Source organism: Lactuca saligna, chromosome 7 (genome assembly GCF_052625555.1).
Source record: "Lactuca saligna cultivar CGN05327 chromosome 7, ASM5262555v1, whole genome shotgun sequence".
Taxonomy (NCBI): Eukaryota; Viridiplantae; Streptophyta; class Magnoliopsida; order Asterales; family Asteraceae; genus Lactuca; species Lactuca saligna.
The window spans coordinates 40,085,382-40,099,795 of NC_136423.1; the positions used below are offsets into that span (position 1 = coordinate 40,085,382).

Genomic DNA, 14,414 nt, shown 5'->3' on the forward strand with positions numbered 1-14,414 from the left:
GTATGATCCTGATATATTATTATGTAATAGCGGTAGGGGTGAAATAGTCACTGGTTACTAGTTGAAAGATACCGAAGGGGAGGTTAGCTCCTGATTGCCGGTTGAAAGATACCGAAGGGGTAGATAGTACCCATTCATCCCTAGCAGTATGATCCTGATATATTATTATGTAATAGTGGTAGGGGTGAAATAGTCCCCGATTACCGGTTGAAAGATACTGAAGGGGAGGTTAGCTCCCAGTTACCGGTTGGAAGATACCGAAGGGGAGGTTAGCTCCCGGGTACCGGTTGGAAGATACCGAAGGGGAGGTTAGCTCCCGGTTACCGGTTGAAAGATACCAAATGGGAGGTTAGCTTCTGGTTACCGGTTGAAAGATACCGAATGGGAGGTTAGTTCTCAATTACCGGTTGAAAGATATCGAGGAATAGGCATTATGTGGTATGCGGTATGATGGGAGAACTCACTAAGCTTTGTGCTTACAGTTTTCAGTTTTGGTTTCAAGTACCTCTTCGTCGAAGGGGAAGGAGTCTACACGGTAGCAGCACATCGCACACACATGATTCCGCATTTTGAAATCTATCGGATTGTACTCTGACATTATTTATTATTGATGATATGATTTTTGAGACTTGTGATTATGGTTTTATGCATTTATATGATATCGATAATGTTTTTAAGTAAAATGTTTTATGAGTAACATAATTAAAAAAACAAAATTTTTGGTCTCGAAAATCAGGATATTACAATGTTCATGTATTTTCATCTAAGGATAAAAATGTTAAATTTATAGGATAAAATTAACAATGGTTTCGATGAAAATTTGTACCTCACCACACAACTTAAGCACTTTCCCATAAACACTAGATATATGGTTAAAGGACATATTCGGAGTTGGAAGAAAAATGACATATATGTGTTTGTGTGTTCACTGGATATTCTCGATCTTAATGATGAAATGATGAATGAAAGAAAAGCTTTCTTGAAGACCCTCTTCAATGAATAAGGATGTTTTCTCTTTGTTATTTTTAAGTAAATTTTGTTTTTAATATAAAAAGTTCATGATGTTATAAAAGTATGCTTTAGAATATTTATTATATGCATGTTTCAGTTACAAATAAAAACAAAAAGATGTTAGATGTCTTAGCTTTCACGTGTTTGGAGTGGAAGAGGGAGGAAATGATGTGGGGATATGTACGGTGTTTAAATAGATAAAGTGAAGCTACGAAAAGGAATCACTCTTGTATAAAATAGAATATGGTAAACTCTTATTATTGGTACATACAAAATTATGTTTAATATACACTCTTTATATGGAGCAACCACATAACTCTTAGATATTACAACACCATTTTTATGTAACATATCAATTTGTTTTTAATAAAAACAACATAATTATATGTTTTTTTAACCACAACAACATGATACTTAACTGGAAATTTAATATAAGTTATAAAAATGAAACTAATCGTCGTCACTCCAACATGTGAGCATTTTACTTGTGTGTATGTGTGTGTGTCTATATATATGTGTGTGTGTGTGTGTATATATATATATATATATATATATATATATATATATATATATATATATATATATTAATTACCTTTTTGGTCAAATATTGAATTTTAAGTCGTACAAACATACAATACATTTGTACAATCAATTTATGCATTACAAAAAGAGTAGAGTACATATGGTCAATAGTTGAAAATGTCAAATCGCTTATCCCCTATTCTTAGGCTATTTTGATCCGGTTCATTCCTTATCTCCGTATTTTCCGAAATCTCGCAATTTTTGTTCACAAATCTTTGATATATATCGCTATCGTTTCAATTTCTAGGGTTTAATTCATCTTTCAGCATTAAACCACCATTGTCACACTCGTCGCTTGGCACGGGTAAACGGCTAGTATGTATATATATATATATATATATATATATATATATATATATATATATATATATATATATATAAACATTACAACTCTACCTAAGCTTAGGTACTGAACCTCATGAAAATACATTGTTTTATTATATAAAGATTGTGGTTCGGGGATTCACGATTAACACTTGAAGATGTAGATTCAAGATCGGCGTAATAGTTTTGATAAGGAAGCAAGAATATTGATTATCTTCGAACTTCGTGACAGTGGAAAAATAATAATTTTCAATGGGGTGAAGTAATAAACGATAATAGAATAACGAATACAAAGATTGTAAAACAATAATGGAGAAAAGAAATGTTATTGATGATGGTATATTTACCAAGTGAAAAACCAAACCGTATATATACTAAGTTAAAACGATATATTTTTGAGGTTTAGTATTAAGTTGAAAACAAATGTTAGCCATTTAAAAGTTATTGATAATTTATGTTATCTAATTTGATTAAATGCATAAGTTGAAAACAATATTATATGAACATATGATTAAAAGCATATAAATATCGTAATGATGTTGATAAACAAGTGTGGAGTTCTGGATCAAAAAGTAATTGGGCCAATAAACCAAAATAAGAAGACCCGCAGCCCATTGGAGGTACAAACGTCGGAAAGTCGTCGTCGTCGCCATCGTCACTGCTTACAGAGAACCGTCGTCGAGATTTCAATGGAAAGACCTCCACCACCACCGCAGCCCCCTCCGCCGCAACCACCGAAGGAAACTCTTGCACGAGGTTATAAATTTGTCTGGCGTATTCTTCTCATTTCTAACCTTGCTCTCGGAGGTCAGCCCACCTCTTTCTTTCTTCCTTTCTCTTTTTGATGCACTCACAGCTTGTTTCAGAATACCGTAGCATTTATATATAGCATCTATAGCTCAATTTCATTTATTTCATATGATTTACGCGATCCGTTTAGGTTTAGGTAGAATGCGATTTAGACGTAATCTTAGGGTTTGATGATCAAACGCCGCAAACTTAAAATCTAACTTTTCCCCTTCCATCATATGTTTGGATAATCGTGCACGACTCTAAATCCGACATTATTAGATGCTAAAGGAAAATGCTTATATGCTCGAGTGAGCAGAGACTAGTTATAAATATCGTAGGTTTCAAATTGGGAAGCAATTAGGGTTTCATACAATCCATTTTAGAACCCATTACACAAAGATAAATTTGTTCCCAAGAATTCCCAGTTGGTTTACAAATCAAGTTCAAGATAACTAGTTGAATCTAACTTTGGAATAATCGGATTACTTACATCATTAGTATGTAGTTTTGTTCATAGGATCACAGTTAACATTCATTAGTTCTTCATCTTCTTATGAGAAATACACTGAAATCTGAGAGATAATGGGCACATAACCTGTCTTTATTTCTCAATTTACAGCATACATATTTACGAGGCCAAGAAAGAAAGAGGCAATGAAAAAAGATAAGAAAGCTACTCTAGTTCATGAGATGAAAACCATTCCTGAATCTGAAGAACATGAATATGAACCTGAGAAGATCCCAATTCATGAAAATCAATGGTCTAAACCCTTCAAGTGGTAGTTAGTTAGTAATTACAACTTGTTACAATAATCAATATCAAATTCAAAAGCTCTTTTTGATCATCTTATAGGTGTCTTTTTATAAAGAATGTGACTTGTGGTTGATTAGATTTAGATAAAGGAACAAAGAAAGAGAAGAGAATGACTGTTGGTTTATTATATTTTGGTGGAAATCAATGGTTGTGCTTCCTGTTCCTTTTTTTCTATGTGTTGTTTATTCATTTTTTTTTTTTTTTTGTCTTTAAATCTTTTGAGCAAATAGCAATGATGTTACTTATTCCCAATTTACCCTTTTGATGTAATCATAGTTTTAAGGTGTTGGTTGTCACTTGTCACCAAACAATCATTTCTGGTTTTATTTGTTGTTTGTGGTCATGCACATGGAAGTGTTTTTTTTTTATTTTTTTTTTTTTATTTTTTTTTTTTTATGTGGGTCATTGGCAAATTTTGATTTTGTTCATACTATTTCTATTTCCAAATTCTAGGTGGTGTCCATGTGGGTTAACTTATATTAATTATTGAAATTATTGAATGAGAAAATGACAAAAACAAAAAAATATCAACTTTTTTAAAAATTAAGGTTTTCCCACAAATTCCGCATGTTGAACCCAGAAATTGGTCAAATTACATTGATATGTTTAATGTAAACCGTGAAATTGTTCTTTTTATATGAAAATTATGATTTTATGGAGAACTTTTTTGCTGTTTTTTTCTGGTAAAATTTTAAAAATATTTTTGCAATAAATGAAAGGTTTGTATTTTGCCAAAAACAAGTATTAGGTAGTGATAGATTAATACAATAAAAAATATGATGTAAGACTAAGAAAAAATGAAAAGAAAAAAAATATATTCTTCATATTTAGCTATAATTTGAAAAAATAAAATACTTGACATATTTGCTTAAACTTGTGTTTTTCTTTTGTTAAAACTTGCAACACATTTTTACTTTTATGAAGGCTAGCATCTTTAAAATTGCAAAACTTGCGAAAATGACACAAACTATAAGAATTATACAAAAAAAAATATCATTAATTTTTATTTTGTGTACACATTAGCAAATAACTATAGCTTTTATACATGAATCACCATTAGACTTTACATTTTGTTCAAAAAATATATAATGGGATTATCGTTAATAGTAGGTTAACACCCGCATAGCATGTCATATTGTTGTTGATGTGGATTTTATTATTTATTATTGACACATTATACAACTGAAATTTTCCGGTATATATTTTACCATTAATCTTATATGATTCGTTTAAAAGATACAATTTCAAAAAAAAATATACATTTATTACATACATATAAAATAATTTTACAAATAAACTCAAATATTTAATGTACAAATATATAGTTTTACATACATATGAAAAAAATATTTTAACATAAATATATATATTTTTCGTATAAATAGACATTTCAGTATATAAATACATATTTTTACATTTGAATACTATAATTTGATCATCGAGTATCATTTAAATGTATAAATATATAAATACTAAATTATCCAAGAAAGAGTGGCTTTATACTAATTGATTAGACTAGTAGTTTAATTTCTTCTAAAGTAATGGATAATTGTATATTCAATTTTGTACATTTAAATGTAATAACTTCGTCTAAAATAATAGATAATTGATATTTGTATATTGAAGTAGGATCAGGTATGAACTTAAAAATAGTAGAAACCGCGAAGACAAGTTTTGTTACTATTCTCATTATCTCATAATGTTAATTGAGTTGTATTCTATATGAATGAAAACGAGTGAAAAAAACGATAAATGAGAACAAAAACGAATAAGAATTAATGTGAATGCATGAAAACAATGGTTGAATGTATTCACATTACTAAACAACTTATTCTCTTAGAAATTCTCATAGAATAACAATATCTACACGTCTGCATAATAAAAATATGTAAAAAAAGGTTTAATAGTAAACTACATACAAAAAAATTAATAATATAATATGTAAGTAATAAACAATAAAATCTACATAAACATCCACATTATATGTCATATCATCAACAAACATCCACATGACATATCATATCATCAACAAACTACATGGCTATTGACCTATTAGTACAGGTAACAATATTTTTGAACAATATGTAAAGTCTAATAATGATTATATGAAGCTATAGTTGATTGGTAATACATCGGTACAATTCCTCTACTTTGTTAACCTTCTAAGCCATTTTGCCACAAAACTTTAGTTCCAAAATGAAATAAAACAAGCCTCACTATCAAAACTAAGCAAATCCAAAATCCCATCAATAAAGTGTTAAATTACAAGAATTATGATAGTAAGCTGCAATTTCTACCTTCCTCTTCAAACAAAACTAACTCAACTAATAAAGTAGTTTTTTAAAATACACATTTGTTATAAATGCACATATCTAAAATCTCTCAAAAGTAAAGATCCGTGTATTGTTTGGATTCTAATTATGAATTAATCGGCTTGCCATTTAGTTTAGGAAATGGATCCTGTTTGCTTAAAACTGCCACTTTACTCTTGTGAGCAAAGTACCCTTTCACCAAATTCTTGTATATCAATATCGACATTATGCATTCAACCTGTCACACATCTCAAACTATAAGGACCAAACATGTAACATTCACAAACTCTACTTTAAAAAGTAAAAACTTAACTTTACCTCATCCAAATCCATCTCCATCTCAAGCCATTTCAATGCTTTAACAATTACTTCTAATTTAATCTGGTGCGCCTTACTAGCGTCCTTCTGCTTTTGTATAAAATATCTGCCACGTCAGCATAAATCAGATCAACACCATTATATATATTTATTTTTATTTTTATTTTATATCCTACAAAAATTCTAACAATTATTTATTTTAGAATTAATAAATAACTCACATTTTCTTCACCAATCGTTGATACACCTGAAGCTCTAACTTCTCGAGAACAAGATATACACCCGATCTCAAGAATCTGTATGCATTTAATTTTCCAAAAAACAAATTTGGTTAAAATTATTTTTTATTAAAAAAAATAAATAAATAAATAAAATAAAAAATAAAAATACCGATCTTCATGCTCTTCAAGTGCATGCCTAAGAAGGCGTAAATCACCTCTCCTCATAGCTACCACAATGTCACTATACTGTAACATGATTAGAAAGTAAATACATTTTTTTAAAAAAATACGTTTTTGTAATTATATTTAATATAAAATTTATTAATGCAAAGGATTATAATTTATAAGAATACCTCAATCAGGTTATACTTCTCGAGGAGTGTTCTTTTAGGTAAGATCCCTATCGAAAGCTTCACAGGTATTAAATATTTCAAAATCATCCTGTTTCAAAAAAAAAAAATTAAATTAAATATTATTATCTTAAGATAAATAAATTACTAAATTACATGAAACGGAAAACAAACCTTATGTTTGCTTCACTTTGAGGGTCGCAATGTGATAAGGCGTACGATAATTTATGATCAGCCTAAAGAAAAAAGAAAACGAAATATAATGATTAAACAAATATTTTTCCGATTAAAAAAAAAAAAAAAAGTTATAATTAGGGAATGTGGGATTAAATTACAGCTGGAAAATTTTCGTTGAGCACTTCCAAGCGACCAGTGTAGTACATGTAGGTTACCTGTAACAAAATAACATTAAATAGTTGATAAAAATTATAAAATGTTTTATATTTATTATAATATTTAATTTCTTACCTTATCTCTAACAGGAAATTCCTCAAAATCAAATATTCGTGCAGTTTCAATGCTTCGTATCACACTTCTACAAAGATGAACAGTTCCAAGCTGCAATATGAGGTGTAAGTTGTATAATTTACATAAATATTACAAAATAAAGTAAAAACCCTAAAAAAAAAAGTTAATTAGGAGAAGTTAAAATGATTAATAAAATGTAAAGAAGTGTCACCTTGAAATAAACTTTGAACAATTGGCAAGTGACATAAAGTGCTCCAACACGTTTTGGTCCTTTTCCCTATAACCAAAATTACCACATTCAACAATTGCATGAAATAGCAATGTACTTACATTTTCTTTAAATATATATATTTTATATTAATTTCCATTTTATGTTTTATTTAAATAATTGTTGCTTAGAAATTAGAATATATTTGTAGGATGAAGTGAAAGACATACAGCAAGAACTCCAAACACTTTCATAAGGAAGGATCCAGCTGCTTTTAGTTTCTCTGGAGTCTTTCCATTTGAAGCCAATTCTCTATCAGCCTAAATGCATAATACACAACTTCAAAAAGGTCATTTTTGTCATTTTACATGAACAAGAGTAATGAAACTGTTTCTTAATCTTAATCTTACCCTCTCAGCAAGAATTCTAATTTCATATACAACTACATACAAAGCTTCTAATGCCCATGCTGATTCCCAGTTTCTGAATTCCTGAATGAAAGCACTGGAAAATGTGGCGTATTAGCATGTTATCAGTAAGATAAAAGTGACAAAAGTAAAGAAAAACAAAAGAGAATTCAAACATCAGAGTAGATATGAAAAGTACTTTGCAGATTTTTCAAATGCTTGATATGATTCAGCAAAATGGCTGACTCTATAACTCTGCATAGCTCGAAATAAAGGAGAGACTATTTCCGCATACTGAGAATACTTGTCTGCTTGTCTGATCAATCTGTTAGCATCCTGGATGCATAAAAATCGATAAGGATACTGGATAGATGAATACTAATGAACAATCGAATCTACATGGAAATCACTGGAATTATATAATTGATTCAACCTGGAAGAGATTGAGGGCATCGGCGAGGGCGAGAAAAGATGGAGATTCGGAGGACAGCGAAAGAAGTTGTTTGAGAGATGTGCCGTCTTGGTACGAAACGACGTCGGCGAATCGATTCAAATACTCTGTTATCCTTCTGTGTGCATCTCCCATGCTCATGTATGACGCCATTGCTAGCTATTCTTCAGCCCTTCTACTACAAGTCTTCCGGTTTTCGATCTTTTTGTGTATGTATGTGGTGATGTAAAGTGGTGAAGATCTGGTTAGGGTTTTTTACGAACTGATAAAATTTGGATATTGAAAGGGGAAAGACGATTAATTGCAAACAAATTGTAGAAATCGGTTCGAATTGGTAACGACTGTTGTTCATGAACACCAACCCTCGAGTAGAAACCTGCACACAGGTGAATTTATACGCATGATGATGTACGAGGGTTTTGGAATGGATGTATTCTTTCTTGACTAGTGTTTTTGTTATTTGACTTGCAAAATAATAATAATAACCAGCAACTCGATACCAAAATATTGCGGTTAAAAAAACAAAAACAAAAAACAAAAAAATAAAACAAAATAAAATCATGAGAAAATTGCAATAAAATGATGAGAAAATTGCAAGAATTGTCATGTACACAAATTTTGTGGGTATAATCGATCAAACATCATTGACTCTACCCGACTTACTCACTGATGGTGGTGGTGATAGTATTTTCTTTATATGTTCACATCATCTCAATCGAGCTTTCTTCAATTTTTTGTTAATCTTTACGACTCCTAACAAAATTCTTATCGTCGCATTTGGTTTCCTGTGTAGTAAAATTTTGCTACAAGTCCACCTGAGCATCCTCATTTTTGTTACTTTCATCTTTCTCTAGCGATCTTTTTTTGTGTTCGGCCAAAATTTATCTCCATACATTATGAGAGGTCTAATAGTTACTCTATAAAACTTCTCTTTCAACTTTAACAGATCTTCATGTCACATAAGGTTCCTAAGGGGTTGTTTGTTTGGGCTGTTAGTGATCTCATAAAGAAGTTGGTTCTGGATCGTTCAGATTCAGATTCAGAGCGTTTTGTTGAAATGTTTTTTGCCTCTTAATCGATCAGATATGGAAGAAAATGATCTGGATCGGTCAGATAAACGGAGGAGTCTAGATGAAAACTTTTCCATGTGATATCCTTGCCCTACAAACAAAACAAAACGCCTGTCACTGTTTTTCTTCCTTCTCTTCTCATATCGAGAAGTATTCCCTCTATTCCCTTTCTCAGGCATCGATTCTCAATTGTCCAACGGACCTCCGGTAGCCCCGCTCCACCTACGCCTTCATTGCCTCTGTCCTTGTCGCCTCCCCCTTCGTTGGTAAGATTTCTACCGTATTTCTTTATTGTCGATTTTTTATGCATCTTGTTGATCGATTTTTCAAGCCCTTTCTTAGGCGTCGATTCAGTTTTATCTATGTTATTGCTTGTTGTGTTTTTGTTGTTGGATTTGTATGAAATCAATTTTGTCAAGCCCTAAAATTTGTTATCTGTTTGCTTGCGTTGTGTTCTTCCTGAGTTGTTGTCATTGGACCGATGGTTTTCAAAGAAAAGGAAGAAAACGAGATCAAGATTGATAAGAAAAGTGATTGTGTTATGAGATTCTTTCTGCCTTCATTCTTGGAATCAGATTAGGAGCAAGCATTAGGATACTTTATTGGTATGTTTATGTAGACAATATTTTCAAAAAGACGACCGATTGCCCCTGAAGATTATGTTATGAAACATGTGCTTCTTAATAAATCCTCATCAAATGAGAAGCAATAAGTAAGAAAGAAACATTTCACTAGTTTTTTTAGATGTTATTCCATATTTCTTGTGAATTGTAAATGGATTTTGTTTGTGGTGATCATGTTATCGTGTTACTAAATTTCAGTTATAAATAACTTGTATGAATCTAGTGTTTGTCTTGTTTCTAAATTCTAATTAGGTCATGCACAAGATGATGATGGTTTTTTCGTAGCGTATTGTTTTTTTTTTCATTTAAAAAAATCTAATTGAGATGTTGGCCTCAAATCACACAGTCATTTTCATCATTAAGAGATGGACATTCAGATGTCTGATCAAACATAAATTTATCATTGAGATACAGATTTATACAGGCCTCTGCATCATCCAGGCATCTACATCATTCAGGTATGAATGATCCATATCCTACCAAACAGCCCCTAAGTCCTCCCTCTATTATAACTGATATGTCTTTATATGATGGGTGACATTTATATCAACACCCTTCCTTTATGGATCATGGATCCCAAATATTTGAAGCTATCATTCAAGGGAAGAGTTTGATCCTATATACTTACATCTATCCTTTATCACTCGTAGCCCCACTAAAATTGCACTAAAGATACTCTATTTTAGCGGAGTGGATTTGTAGCCCGTTTTCTTCTGACGTCAACCTCCATGTGTTCAACCTAGCATTTAACTTGGTCCTGGTTGGCACCACCAACACGATGTCATCGAAAAAAAGTATACACCAACGCACTCCCCCTCTGGATCTCATGTGACATCTCATCCAAGATCAAGGTGAAGATATACAGACTAAGAGTCGAGCCCTGATACAACTCAATATCATTTGAAAATGACTTTGTGTTGTTGAGCAATAATACATATCATGTATGGCTATAATATATCTATTGGGAACTTCTCTAGATTATAAGGTCCTCCAAAATGCCTCGAGATACACTATATCATAAGTCTTCTCCAAGTCAATGAACACCATATGTTGGTCCCTATTTCTTTCTTTGCATTTCTCTATAAGGCATGTAAGGAGATAAATCGTCTCCATCATTGACTTTTCAGGCATAAAACCAAATTGGTTTTCTGAAATAAAAGTGATCATATGCAACCTAGCCTTTAAGACTCTCTTCTACAATGGTATAACTAAGGAGCTTAATGCCTTTATTGTTACCATCACTTTGAATTATATGCAGAAAAACATAAAAGAGCATGTGGAAATAAGTTGTCGGAAATCAAGTTAATTTTTTCTTTGCAAAGTAAAAGAGTGAACTTACTTTTTGTGTTTGAAGTGCATCTTACTATCGATGAAAGGAAATGAAGTTTTTTTTTGGTCTAAAAGTTAGATGAACTAAAGTTAAGGGTGAAAAGTCAGTTGTTGAATTTCGTGTCTTTATGTTTGTATAACTATTACAGAAACTGGAGGACTGGAAGTTTACATATGGATAAAAATATAACATAAAATCTAAGATTGGCTTTATAATAATTTATTTTATATTTTCGAGAGATTAAGATGACGATAACAGAGCAACCTATAATGTATTGGATCTTTATGCTCAAGAATCATTATTGAATGATATTCATAATAACATATGATCCTATAGGGTTACACCATTAATCAAGTTGACATATATTGAATATTTATTATTAATATGACTATTAATAAATATAATCAACTCTTGTATTGTAGCGTCCCGTTTTCCATTTTCTAGTTAAATAATCATATAATGGAATAAAGGAAGTATATAATAAATAATAGTAACAATAAAGGGTAAATAAATAATAAGTAAAACAAAATGAAAATAGTTATTAAACTATAAACGAAATTTTTTTAGGTTGGCAGGGGCTAAAATTATCAAATTTGTAATGTGGTAGGAAAAGGAATTTGTATTGAGGGACCATATGCACCGGTTTGGCAAAGGAGGAGGACCAAGTATGAAACATTTGGTTTTAACATGTGAAATCAACAGGATTTGGAACTCCCATCGTTCCTGGCTGCAAGGCATCCTTAGGTCACACATGAAATCATTTAACCCTAGAGCTCTACTTTGGCAACACAATTGATTTCATCGAGCGAGAGCGAGAGCGATAGAAAGAGAGAGAGAGAGAGAGAGAGAGAGAGAGAGAGAGAGGGGAGAGGGGGAGAGAGAGAGAGAGAGAGAAGGGGGAAGAGGGAGAAAGATAGAGAGAGAGGGGGAGAAAGAGAGGAAGAGAGAGAGGGGGAGTTATAAGCACCGTCGGAGGAAAGGAAGGGATTATCGATGAGTGTATGTGTGTGTTGGAAGTTCCATCAGAGAATGAGAACATTAGGGAGTGTGAGCCAGAGGTTAGGACCAAGTCAGTAGAGTTACAAACGCATTTATTTTATTTTTCTCTCTTTCTTCCATTTATCTCCTAGGAGCACCAAAGTTATCATCGTTGGCAACCTCCAGCTACTAGTATCTACCATCTACCACCACCACCGACCAATAATGGTGGTTGTGTTTGTATTGTGATTGTTTAAGATTGTAACTGTTTGGGGGAGGGTTTGTAGCTATGCCTAAGCATTGTATCTCGTTTTTCTTTGTTCCTTTATAACATTATACTTTATGATGGTTTTGATCGTCGTGTCACTACCATGGACCACCCTAGCACCCCCATCTGACCACCATGAGGTGGTGGTTATGTTTGACCTTTGTTCCAACTTAATGGTTTTATGATAAAGCAATGGGCTAAGTTGCAAACTTAACCCTTACGAAGAGGTATTATGATTTTATGTGATGTCATCATTAGTTTAAGCCTTTGTTTAGCCAAGTTCTTAAGACTTTAAGACACGTTAGTATACTCATCTTAATAACTTGTTATAAGTCCCTTTTAATCTATCATGTTTTAAGGTTAAATCTTAACCATTAAAGAACTAATGGAAGATTAAAGCATGACTTAAAGCCTAAAATTTGATGTCTTTATCTTTAAGGCATTATACTTTGATTGGTGGTTTTGAAGCCCCTTTGAGGGACACTACGCCATTAAGAATTGTATTGGACTTCAAGCATCTAGTTTTCCATCTTTAGGATTGTTTCCATTTAGGGATTAATGGGTTAAGAAGCTAACTTAACCCAAAACAATAAGTTATGTGTTGTGAAATACACTAATATGTCCAGATCTTTGAAAGATCATATCACAGTCATGGATAATCGTTTTTGGTCGAAACCAGTCCTCGATGTTTTGTATGTGAGTCTACTTCATTTCATTAGTTTTGTTTGAAAATGGAAATGACTGGTCAGAAAAGTGTCATTTTCACTGGCTGGTCTGAATTTAGTTGCATTAACATGTTGTTTTGTAAAATCCATTGTAAATTGTAGAAAAATCGTATGGACTTGTGCAAGTAATCCCTAAAAAGGTATTGACCTGAACTTCAAGAATATGGATTCGTAATCTAGTTTAGATGGGTTTAAGGAGTGGAAAATAGGTCTTTAACAGGCTATTATTTGGGGCTAAAATCTACAAGTTTAACCTGGTAGTTTAATTACATGTTTAGGGTGAATTGTAGCTATTTTTAATCTTGATGGCTATTCGTAGGACTGTTGAAGGGTGACTTGGTGTGAGTGGGTTTCGAGTTGTAGTTGGAGGCTTACTCTGCTACCGACTCGCGTTGTCCCAATAACTCAGTTGTGTACACAACATTTTCCATGTATCAAACCTTAAGAAATGTCTCTTTGAGGACACTCTAGTTGTACCTCTCGACGAAATCCAGATTGACGCCCAACTCAACTTCGTCGAAGAACCAATCGAGATCATGGATCGTGAAGTCAAGAGTCTTAAACTGTAACACCCACGTTTATTGCTAGGGATATCCTATAAAATATGTATTTACGTCGGTCGACGATTGTAACATTTTAAGAATAAATGAAAGATAATTATTCGACTATATGTTATATGCGTGAATATTTGACAAATATTATGTGTATATAATATTTGTGTACAAAAAAATTATTTTAAAAAAACTTAATAAATATGGCTAAAACAAACGTTAAAAATAAAAAGATTATTTATGATAAACAATCTTAACGAAAGTTGTAACGAACCTAAAATTACAAATTATGTGTTATAAGATGTATTTAGTCTAAATACATTTAAGGGTGAACCCACGTAGTGAAACAATAATTTTTCCGTTACACCCGTTTTTCGATAATAATTGATTGGGTACTTTTTACGACGTTAGCTATTGATTATAAATGATTTAGATAAAATTTTATTATAAAGGGTATAATGATTTTATTAATATATAGTTAATGGACTATAATGTAACTTGAAAGATATATAGTGTTAATACAAGAATAACCGAGGGGCCATAAATGTAACTATAATTGATTTGTGAATTGCAAACCAACATTCACCTAAGAAACCTAAGAAAGGTAGTAC

The 14,414-nt window shown here is 31.8% G+C and overlaps 1 protein-coding gene and 1 long non-coding RNA gene across 2 annotated transcripts; one reads left to right on the forward strand and one right to left on the reverse strand.

Annotated features, from left to right (window-relative positions):
- The first annotated feature begins 2,450 nt into the window (after positions 1–2,450).
- On the forward strand, positions 2,451–3,686 carry LOC145004192 (uncharacterized). Its single transcript, XR_013662313.1, has 2 exons — positions 2,451–2,724; positions 3,329–3,686. It is a non-coding gene; the product is annotated as an uncharacterized LOC145004192 (long non-coding RNA).
- Positions 3,687–5,608: 1,922 nt separating this feature from the next.
- Positions 5,609–8,713, reverse strand: EER5 (proteasome family protein). Its single transcript, XM_078965525.1, has 13 exons — positions 8,241–8,713; positions 8,007–8,143; positions 7,811–7,904; positions 7,631–7,720; positions 7,404–7,469; positions 7,193–7,282; positions 7,060–7,116; positions 6,899–6,960; positions 6,728–6,815; positions 6,544–6,620; positions 6,375–6,449; positions 6,154–6,259; positions 5,609–6,073 (listed from the first exon to the last, which is right to left on the reverse strand). Exons 1-13 carry the CDS (start codon positions 8,409–8,411, stop codon positions 5,942–5,944), a joined length of 1,245 nt encoding a protein of 414 aa, XP_078821651.1. The 5' UTR covers positions 8,412–8,713; the 3' UTR covers positions 5,609–5,941.
- Between the last annotated feature and the right edge of the window lie 5,701 nt (positions 8,714–14,414).

What these genes read in the sequence shown, in the direction of transcription:
- EER5 (XM_078965525.1), bottom strand. Translation starts at nt 8,411, where the DNA reads ATGGCGTCATACATGAGCATGGGAGATGCACACAGAAGGATAACAGAG. An exon ending in TTAGAATTCTTGCTGAGAGG is followed by an intron (nt 7,721 to 7,810) that starts GTAAGATTAAGA and finishes TTATGCATTTAG; the next exon opens with GCTGATAGAGAATTGGCTTC. An exon ending in AATTTCCTGTTAGAGATAAG is followed by an intron (nt 7,117 to 7,192) that starts GTAAGAAATTAA and finishes ATTTTGTTACAG; the next exon opens with GTAACCTACATGTACTACAC.